The sequence below is a fragment of the Sapajus apella genome, unplaced genomic scaffold (assembly GCF_009761245.1).
Source record: "Sapajus apella isolate SASKATOON/1434 unplaced genomic scaffold, GSC_monkey_1.0 scaffold1, whole genome shotgun sequence".
NCBI lineage: Eukaryota > Metazoa > Chordata > Mammalia > Primates > Cebidae > Sapajus > Sapajus apella.
The window spans coordinates 72,666,411-72,677,538 of NW_022436941.1; the positions used below are offsets into that span (position 1 = coordinate 72,666,411).

At 38.2% G+C, this 11,128-nt stretch overlaps 1 protein-coding gene across 2 annotated transcripts in view; it reads left to right on the forward strand.

Annotated features, from left to right (window-relative positions):
- CENPK (centromere protein K) overlaps positions 1-11,128 on the forward strand; it is a 46,405-nt gene that overhangs the window by 19,749 nt on the left and 15,528 nt on the right. Inside the window, exons 5-6 of one of the 2 annotated variants that reach the window (XM_032279683.1) lie at positions 2,254-2,301; positions 3,253-3,299. In XM_032279683.1, the coding sequence (XP_032135574.1) occupies positions 2,254-2,301; positions 3,253-3,299 (95 nt within the window). The remainder of the gene's footprint in view (positions 1-2,253; positions 2,302-3,252; positions 3,300-11,128) is intronic. The other variant, XM_032279693.1, reaches the window with a different exon arrangement.

Here is an 11,128-nt window from a genome sequence, read left to right on the forward strand (position 1 = left end):
ATTGACTTTTTAATCTCTTGACCACAGTAGGTTTTCCCCATCTCCTCAATTATAGACTTTTCAAACTTAAAAGTTTCAAAAAATACATAGTTAACTGCAGTAAACTCAGAGACCAGATTCTACTTATCAACATTTTCTCAATCTTGTTTTAGGCTTTTTGGAGTGGCTTTATATAATACACATTCATTATCTCACAATTTATGTTGGTCAGGAGTCTGAGGACATTTACTGTCTCACGGTTTCTGCAGGTAGGAGTCTGGACACAGCTTAACTGGGTCCTCTGCCTAGGGATTTCATGGCTACAATGATAGATTCTCCTCAAAGGCCTGAGGAAGGATCCATTTCCAAGCTTGCTGAAGTTGTTAGCAGAATTTATTTTTTTGTGGCTGTAGGATTTATGGTAGCTTTAGTCCATGTTTTTATTCTTTCTATTGTTTGTTCTTCCTTTCTTCTAAAATTCCTTTTTTATTATTTCTGTTTCAAGAACTCTCTTGAGCTGTTCTTTTTAGAGTTGGTCTGCTGGCGACATTTTCTTAGTTTTTCTTTATCTGAGAATTTCTTGATTTATCTTTCATTCCTGAAGGATATTTTCACTGGATATGCAATTCAGGGTTGTTTTCTTTTAGCACTTAAAAATGTGCCACTTCTCTCTGCCTCTGTTGGTGCTGATGAGAAATATGCTATTGTTCTGATGGGCTTAGTTTTATAGAGAAGGCATTGATTTTTTTTTTTTTTTTCTGGCTGCTTTGGGGATTTTTTTCTTTGTCTTCAGCTTTTAGAAAATTAATTGTGATGTATCTTGGCATGGATTTCTTTGGCTTTATCTTATTTAGGAGTCACTCACATTCTTGAATATGTAGATTTATGTCTTTTGTAGAATTTGAGAACTTTTTAGCTAACATTTGATACATTTTTTCAGCAACTCTCCCCACCTTCTTTCTCCTCTCTTGGAATTCCAATAGCATGAATATTAGACCTTTTGTTATAGTTAGCCAAGTCCCTGAGGTTTTGTTTAGTTTAAAAAATTTTTTTGATCATGGTAAAATATAAAATTTACAATTTTAACCATTTTTAAGTATATAGTTCATAGTAGTGTTAAGTATATTCACATTTTTGTGCAGTGTTATCTTCAGAACTTTTTCATCTTGGAAATCTGAAACTCTATACACATTAAACAGCATCTCCTTTTCCATCTGCTCTCAGCCCTGGCGACCTCAATTCTACTTTCTATTAATTTAATTGGTTTAGATACCTCATATAATGGAATCATAGAGTATTTGTGTTTTTGTGGCGGGGTTATTTTACTTAGTGTAATGTCCTCATAGTTCTTCCATGTTGTAGCACATGTCAGAATTTCCTTCTCTTTTTAAGGCTAAATAGTATTCGTTGTATGTATATACCACAGTTTGTTTATCCATTCATCTGTCAATGGAAACTTGGGTTGCTTTTATCATTTCGTTACTGTGAATGTGAGTGCTGCTATGGACATGGATGTGCAGTTATCTCTTTGAGGCCCTGCTTTCAATTCTTTTGGATGTCTACCAGAAATAAAATTAGTAGATCATATGATAGTTCTATTTTAAGTTTTTTGAGGAACCACCATATTATTTTCCATAATGGTTGTACCATTTTACAATCCCACCAACAGTGCACATGGTTTCAGTTTCTCTATATCCTTACCAACACTTGTTACTTTCTGCCTTTTTGATAATAGCTGTCTACTATGGCCTAAATATGTCCCCTAAAATTCATGTTAAGACTTAATCACCAGTATGATAATGTTAAAAGGTGAGGTCTTTAGGATGTGATTAGTGACCTTATAATAGAAGTTGAAGGTAATGTCTAGTCTTTTTTCTGTTTTGCCTTCCGCTATGTGAGGACACAGCAAGATGACACCATCTTGGAAGCAAAGAGCAAGCCCTTACCAGGCACTGAATAATTTAGTAGCTTTGAAATAATTTACTAGCTGCCTACAACCAGTTCTAATACAAACCTATCTATGAAGCACATGTAGAAAGTTCTTTCCTGTTAGAGGCTTTCTAGATACCTTTGAAAAGATACCTTTGAAAGTTTTTAGTAGCATATCATTTGTGAAATTTGGAATAACACTTCATTAGGATAGGAAAATTTCTAGCATAAGGATTGAACACATTAAAATTTGCTATACAAAATTACACATTTGTTTCTACTCATCAGGCTGGCAAAAATTTTAGAAGAGTTTGTAATATTTCTTGCTGGTTTTTTTTTTCATAGCTCATGGGAATGTCTTTAGAAAGCTGACATTCTCTATTCAGATTCAAAGTACATGTTTCATTCTCCGAAATTTCATTTCTGGAAATCTGTTCTATAGAAATTAGAATACCAGTACATAAAAACATATATAAAAGTATGCTTCCTGCATCCTTGTTTGTTGTGGCTAAAAACTAGACACAAAGTCTAAAATCAAAGTGTTCAATAGGACAATCACTCAATATATTATGGTATATTCATTTTGGAATATTACGTAGCCATTAAAAGTTACAAATTAGACCTATATAGGTCTAGGTTTCCCTGTGGGTTTTATTGACTGAAAATAAGATGAATGTGATATGTATGATATGATCCCATTCTTGTAAAACCAGTGATGATGAAAATAGCCCTTTTAAGTATATGTATATGTATATGTGTACATAGGATAGATGACTATAGGGAAAGTATTTGAGGAACACACTATAGATAATTAGCTTTGCTTTTGAGGGCTTGAAGAACAAAAGATAAGAAAAAGGCACACAACGGTACACAAATAGGATCAGATTTATCTAAAATTATATATAGTTGGCTATATGTGCAAAGATATTAAATAAAAATAAAAACTGCACACATTTCATAAAAAGTTGTGTATTGTCGAAGCAGGTGGATCACTTGAGGTCACGAGTTCGAGACTGGCCTGACCAAGATGACAAAACTGTCATCTCTACTAAAAATACAAAAATTATCCAGGCATAGTGGTGCAGGCCGGTAATCCCAGCTACTCAGGAGGCTGAGGCACAAGAACTGCTTGAACCAGGGAGGCAGAGGTTACAGTGAGCCAAATTGCACCATTGCACTGAAGCCTGGGTGACAGAGGGAAACTCTGTCTTGAGGGAAAAAAAAGTTGTATATTATGTAAATGGAGAGGGAAAGAGTTGTTTTAGAAAACTGCAAAATGCTTGATTTTTGGGAATTAAATACATGTGTAATTTTGTTTTGTTTTGTTTTGTTTTGCTTTTGTAGTAATTCCTTTGACTGAAGATGTTCTCTTAACATTAGGAAAAGAAGAGGTAAGTCACTCAATAAATTTGTAGTAACCCCAAATAATTTCCAACTGTTTAAAATAAGTTCATGACATAAGAAATAGGATGAAACCACTCTAAAACCATATTAAATTTTCCACTTTTTAAAAGTTATGTTTTATTGAACAGAATATTTTTTAAAGATTTGAAATTTTTTTTTTTTTTTTTTTTTGAGAAAGTCTCACTCTGTTGCCCCGGCTAGAGTACAGTGGTGACATCCTGGCTCACTGTGACCTCTGCCTCCCGAGGTCAAGGGATTCTTCTGCCTCAGCCTCCTCAGTAGCGTAGATGGGATTACATCTACATCTAAATCTACTCTCCACTACCATACCCAGCTAATTTTTGTATTTTTAATACAAAATGCTGGCCGGGCTGGTCTTGAACTCCTGACCTCATGATCCACCCACCTCAGCCCCCCAAAGTGCTGGTATCACAGGACTGAGCCACGGCACCCAGCCTAAAGATTTGAATTTTGAACTCGATTTTTGCATCCGAATTGCTGAAGTTAGTAGTTATATGTAAACCTTAATCTCCTATCTAGTTTTTAGTTGATTCAACTTCATAACAAAAGCAAAATATTAAACATAGCTTAATGACCCCATACATGCATCTCTTTCTGCTACGGACTAAATATTTGTGTCTCCCAAAATCCATACTTTGAAATTTATTCCCTATTTGTGATGGTATTAGGAGGTGGGACCTTTGGGAGGTGGGACCTTTGGGAGGTGATTATGCCCTGAGTGTGGGGCCTTCATAAATGAAATTTATGCCCTTATAAATGTCTGAAGAGATCAGTGTCCTCGCCTTCCATCATGTGAGGACACAACTAGAAGGTACTGTCTATGAAGAAGTGGGTCCTCAGTAGACATTGAATCTTGGACTTCTAGCTGCCAGAATTGTGAGAAATTTCTAGTTTTTATAAACTGCCCAGTCTGTGGTATTTTGTTATAGGAGACTGAATGGACTATGGCAGAAAGTTGGTACTGAGAAGTAGAGGTGGTACTATAACAAACACCAAAAAATGTGGAAGCACCTTTGGAACTGCGTAATCAGTAGTAGGTGGAAGAATTTTGAAATGCATACAAAGGCCCACTTGCTGTGAGCAGACTTTTAAAGGCAATTCTGGTGGGAACTGAGGTTAAAAGAGAGCTGTAGAGAAAGCCTCAATTTTCTTAGAGAATATCTGAATAGTTCTGAAAAGAATATTGGTGGAAATATGCACAGTAATGGCCATTTTGATGGATGTCACATGTAAAGAAAGAACATGTTTCTAAGGATAGAGAGGAAACAATCAGTGTTTTTCCTAGTCTCTCTCACCACTCAATACAGCGTAGCACCTCTGGTTACCAAAATGTGTGGGGAATTCTTCTCACCAGCAACCAGTTGTTTGGCAGATCCTACAGAAGATTATTCTCACCCAGACACCAGTTTGGTGTCTTCTTAATTCATTTCAGTTCTGACACTATCTACTTGGAGGCAGCATCAGATCCCACAGGTTGGACACTCAGTCCCACATGCCTGACTTCAGTTTCAGATATCAGTTGCCAGTAATAGATTGCCACCTGTATTCTGACTGACTGGCTATAAATCAGGGGTTTCCGTGATCCCTTCCTCTTCAGGTTTGATTAATTTGCCAGAGCAGCTCACAGAGCTCAGAGATAAACTTACTTTGATTTACTTATTTGTTATAAGGGATATTACAGAGGATACATGGCTGGGCATGGTGGCTCACACCTGTAATCCCAGCACTTTGGTAAGCTGAAGAGGATGGATCACTTGAGCCTAGGAGTTCAAGACCATTCTGTGCAATATAGCAAAAGCCTGTCCCTACAAAAAAATACAAAAATCTTCTGTGTGTAGTGGTGTGTGCCTATAGTCTCAGATACTCAGGAGGCTGCGGTGGGAGGATTGTTGGAGCCTGGTAGGTCCAGCTGCTGTGAGCCATGATTGCGCCACTGCCTTCCAGCCTGGGCAACAGAATGAGACCCTGTCTCACAAACAATAAGAACAAAAAAGACATTATAGAGGATACAGATGAACAGCCAAATGGAAGAGATGCGTAGGGCAAGTCATGGTGGAAGGAGCATGGAGCTTCCATGCCATCTCTGGACGTGGTACTCTGTGGCAACTTGCCAGTGTTCAGCTATCTAGAAGCTACCCAAACCCAGTCCTTTTGGGGTTTTATGGAAGGCTTCATTATGTAGGTAGGATTAATTAAGTCATTCGCCATTGGTGACCAGCTTAACTCTCAGTTCTTCTTTCCTCCCCAGAGTTTTGAGGGGTGGTGCAGAAAGTCCTACCCTCCATCCTGATGTTACTGAGGGGCTGCCAGCCATCAGTCAACTCATGGGTATAAAAAGATACCACATCACACCTGTAATCCTAGAACTTTGGGAGGCCCAGGTGGGTGGATCCATGAGGTCAGAAAATCAAGACCATCCTGGCTAACATGGTGAAACCCCATCTCTACTAAAAATACAAAAAAATTAGCTGGGTGTGGTGATATGCACATGTAATCCCAGCTACTTGGGAGGCTGAGGGAGAAGAATTGCTTCAACCTGGGAGGTGGAGGTTGCAGTGAGCCAAGATCATGCCACTGCACTCCAGCCTGGGCGACAAAGTGAGACTCCATCTCCAAAAACAAAAAAAGATACCACAATAGAGACAAAGACTAAGTATGTATTTTACAATATCACAATGTTATTGCATTGCACAGTGGAGTAAATGCCATTCTTATTATAAAGAGGCAAAGAACTTGGCTGAATTGTATTCCTGCCCTAGTGTTTTGTGAAAGATAGAACTTAAAAAGAATGAAGTTGAATCTTTGACTGAGGAATTATTTAAGAAAAGTGTTGAAGATATGGCTTGGCGTCTCTTGACTGTATATAGCAAAACATGGGAAGAGAAAAATGACTTAAAGGAATTGCTAATCAAAAATGAAGCAGAATTTAAATGTTTGAAAAATTGTAAGCCTATCCATATTGTAAAGAATGAGAAAGGCTGTTTGGGAACAAACTTAAAGAGTGTGGCCAAATGACCATCTGTTAAGGAGATTAGTCAACAGTCTCAACTGAAGCCAGTAGCTATTCAAGACAAAGAAAGAATCCAGTGTAAGGGCCACAGGAGTCTGTGGGACCTTGGGCCACACTGCCCAGCATGAACTCAGGTTGTGGGCTGTGTTCATCAGTTGCCTCAGGTGTAGCTTCAGTGTGTCTAGGTGTGGCAGAGGCTACAGTGATCATCCTTCTGGAGGGTTAGATTTCCTCCAAGGTGCAGAATGCACAAACCAGGGGTAATGGCAGGCTCTACCTGGGTTTTAAAGGAAGGAGCCTTCTGGTAGAGCCCTGAGCTTATGATCTCAGCCCAGGAGAACCATGGTGCCCAGACACAGTGATACTGCGAATGAAGAATAGACAACTGATGGAGGGCCATTTTGCCAAGCTGTAGGAACAAGGATGCTCAGAGCTGTGGGGCCCCAAATCCCTGCTCAGCAAAGCAGCAGGGGCAAGACCACCTTCACCCCAGTGGGCCTGACAGACAGCATTGAGCTAAAGATTATTCTTGGGCCTTAAGATTTAATGTTGTGTTGGGAGTTTATTGGGACATGTTACCCCTTACTTCTCTATTTCTTCCTTTTGGAATGGGAATGTCTGCCCTATATCCCTCCCACCATTGTATTTTTGAAGCACATAATGTGTTTGTTTTCACAGGTTCATAGCTGGAGATCAGTTTGCTTCAAAATCTATTGTACTATGAATTTCACTCATTTAATTTAAATCATATTTAGATGAGATGTTAGACTTCAAACTTTTGAGTTGATGCTAGAATAAGTTAATGCTTATTTATGGCTATCGGGATGGAATGAATGTATTTTGCATGTGAGGAAGACTTGAAATTTTGGAAGACATGAATTTTCTAGTTTTAAATATGAAAATCCAGAAAAAGGATCATTTCTAAAAACTTAAATGTCAATAATGTCATGTTTTCAAAGTGTCAGTTCATGTGGTTAAAATATAGAAGAGAAGATAGAAGCAAACAAAACATTTTAAGTTGTAGAGCATGGAAAGAGATAAGTATTTATGTGTCTAGAGACAGAAATAGTGATGAAAAAAGTTTGCCCTCACAGAAATGAAGAAAGCCTTGGGATTTGAAGGAAACTGTTACTCTAAAACTCAGAGTTCAAGTGTGGAATTAAAATAAAAGCTTTTTCTTTAAAGTCAGAATATAGATGGTTAAATCTTAGCTTACTGTTACTAACTTCTTACCCATATACCTGAAAACTGGAAGTAAATGATTTGGAGACATTAAACTAGTGAGGCTCTTAACTCAGGATTACCAGGTTGGTTAGTGGGGGTGGTGTGCAGATCAAAAGTCAGAAAGATTAAGTCAACATTTTTATTCTTCATGATGTACTGTTAGTTCCCTCCGTTGCTCTGTCTGCAGACTTCCCTAGTGTTTTGTGAAAGATAAAGCTTACGTGGAATGAAGTTGAATCTTTGGCTGAGGAGATAATTTAAGCGAAGTGTCGAAGGTATGTCTAGGCTTCTCTTGACTGTGTATAATAAAAGTGAGAAGAGAAAAGTGACTTACATTGCTAATCAAAGAAGAACATAGCCATAGACAGGAAATAAAATATTTTCAAAGAAAATATTTCTAAATAATAATATATGGAGTCCCCTGTAAAAAAAGCAGAGTGACCACATGTCAGAAAGCCTTATTCATAAACATAGCGTTCTTAGTAAGTTTTTGACCTTTAAATATGAATGTCTAGACAAGTATTATAGACATCTATAAAATGCCTCCAAATTGAAAGACAGAAGTTCAAAACAACTGAGCAGATGGGCCTCAACGAGACACAATTCAGGGAACCAACAAGAATTTAAAGAAATAATATCATCCAGAGGATAAGAAAAAATTTTGATTACACAAAATAGCAGTGCTAGTTTTTAAAGCAGGACTACTTTATACCCTCTAGGATGACTATAATTAAAGAACAGACAATAACATGGGTTGATGAAGAAGTACAAAAATTGGAACAGCAATGCATTGCTAGTGGCAATGTAAAATGGTATACTTTTTTAGAAAGCAGTGTGGAAATACCTCAAAAGGTAAAAAAGTTACTATATGACACAGCAGTTTCATTCCTATATATATACCCAGGAGGAATCAAGACGTATGTATCCACACAAAAAGTTACACATGAATCTTCATAGCATCATTTTTCTTACAGGCAAAAAGGGGAAATAACCCCAAATATCCATCAACTGATGAATGAATAAAATGTAGTATATCCTAACAGTGGCACATTATTTGACAATAAATAGAAATGAAGTACAGATATATGCTAAAATACAGAGGTACCTTGAAAGCATTCTAAATGAAAAAAGCCGGTCACAAAGGACCGCTGTCGTAGTCTGTTTTCTTCTGCTATTGCAAAATACCAAAAACGGTAATTTATTTTTCAAAAATTTGTTCACCTGTAGCCGAAAAAGTTTACTTAAAAAGTTTGTTCACACATAGTTGCAGGGAGAATTAAGCACATCTGTGCAACTCTACTGGCAGAGAACTCGTGTAACCTTACTTCATGTACCGTTTTCTTTGTTCATATTAATGTTTGCTCTCACTTTAACTCCAACAGAAAAAATGTTCCAAATTTTTAACTGCAAAACTTAAAAAATTCTGGAGGTTGAGAATCTTCAGAGCATGGTGATGTTTCTGGTGAGGAAGGGCCATCTTACTGTATTATAACACGGCAAATGGAAAGAAGGTGGAAGTGAATACAAGAGAAAGGAAAAGGGGGCTGAACTCCAATGATAACTAACCTACTCTGGCATTTATGGCATTAGTCAGTTCATGAGGGTGGAGTCCCCATGACCAATTGCTTCTCAGAGACCCTACCTCTTAACACCGCCACATGGCAACCAAGCTTCTATAGTCAAGGAAATGTAAAGAATGGGTCAGGAATGGGAAAAACAGACAATTGGAATAATAGAAGAAAGAAAACTAGAGTAGAATTATGAAATTTTACGATAAGTTGCAGAATATTAAAAAATGGAAGGCAAAAAATAATAATATAATAATACATGGACATTTTCTCAGAATGAAAGATAATTCACCCCACCCTCATCCGCATATATATGTTTTTTTCTTTGAGACAGGCTGTTACTCTGTTGCCCAGGTTGGAGTATAGTATAATTATAGCTGTCTTATCTCAAACTCCTGGGGTCAAATGATCTTCCTGCCTTAGTTTCCCAAGTAGCTAGGAGTACAGGTGTGTGCCACCATGCCTGGCTAATTTTATTTTTTATTTTTCTTTTTTTTGTGAAGATAGGATCTCACTGTGTTGTTCAGACTGGTGTCAAATTCCTGGTCTTAAGCAGTCCTCCCACCTTGGCCTCCTAAAGTCTGAGATTACAGGTGTGAGCCACCACGCTCGTCTGAGATAATGATTCTTCATATTGAAAAAGATCCACCAAATTTCCAACACAATGAATTTATAACGATCGATGGTAGATGATCCAGCAAAATTTTTCCCTTCGGTAGCAACCCTTAGCAACCCTAAAGTAGCAATTGTAGCTTAAAGTGGCCAAAATCCAAACTTGATGCAGTGCCACCATCTGTTCCAAAAACTTTCATTTTAGCTATTTTTCATTATAGTTAAAAATAAGGGGATTGTATATTTAAGCTTGCTTTTCAATATTTTATATTTTGTTATACATTCAGTGAGCCAGCTCTGTAGGAGCTGGTTCTATCATTTCTGTATTTTACTGGTAACTTCTGCCTACAGTAATTTATCACAGTGCAGCTGTTGTTTTATACGGTGACTCAGTAACCATCAGGCATCAAAGTTCGTCGTTACCTACCCTGCAATCCTTTCTTTTCTCATGCAGTGCTTTCCCCATGTTTTAGCTACCAGCAGTTATTATTGCAAATCTCATTTGTGAGGCTAGTTGTGTCAGTTTACTCTAATCATTGCACCCTCAGGTCCAAAGCTAGTCACGACTGCTCAGTGCAAGGGGGACAAGTAATATCCGTCCTTAATATCATTAAGGATCTGGCCTTAATGAGCCTGAATATTTGGTCCTGGGTGCCTGCCCCCACCTCAGCTACCTGGAGAGGTGATTACTCAGAGCCTGACATCTTAAGAATGGAAGCAAGGACACTCCAGCCTTTGGCTTCGGGACTCAGAGGGGCAGGCAGGGGCTTGGGAGCAGGCCACCTCCAGAGTGTCTCCTCCCTGACCTGAGAGAACAAAAGTCTGTTTCCCTGCTGCACCCTCAGGTGCAATGATTTGTGGGTAGACTCCTAGGACTCAGAATAACTGCTCTTCTCTTGGTTTCAGTTTATTAAAATGAACAAAGGAAAAGGCACATGGGGTAAGCTTACAGGAGTTCTTTCCCCACAGAGTTGCATGGATGTGCTTAATTCTCCCTGTAACTAAGTGTGACATCTCGTGGTGAGTTGTCATGAGGGAAGCTCACTTGAGCCTTGTTGCCCAGGGTTTTTATTGGGAGTCAGTCAAGTATGCATGCAACGATTGTGTGACTGAACTTAACTATGTAGAGTCCATCCCCCTAGAGTAAAAATTGATTCAACACAAATCACATAGCATAAACTCTAATCAAAGTGTGCCATGTGACCCAAGGCTCTAGACGTAGAAAAATATTCATCAAACAGAATATTCCAAGGGCTCAGAGCTTATTTTCAGGGAACTGACTGAGTACAGTTCTCAAGACAGGCTTTAGTCATGTCCAAGGTTTTTACAGTCTAGGCCCGTTGAGTTAACTCTGCTGCACAATTGTCTCCCCCTCTCCCCC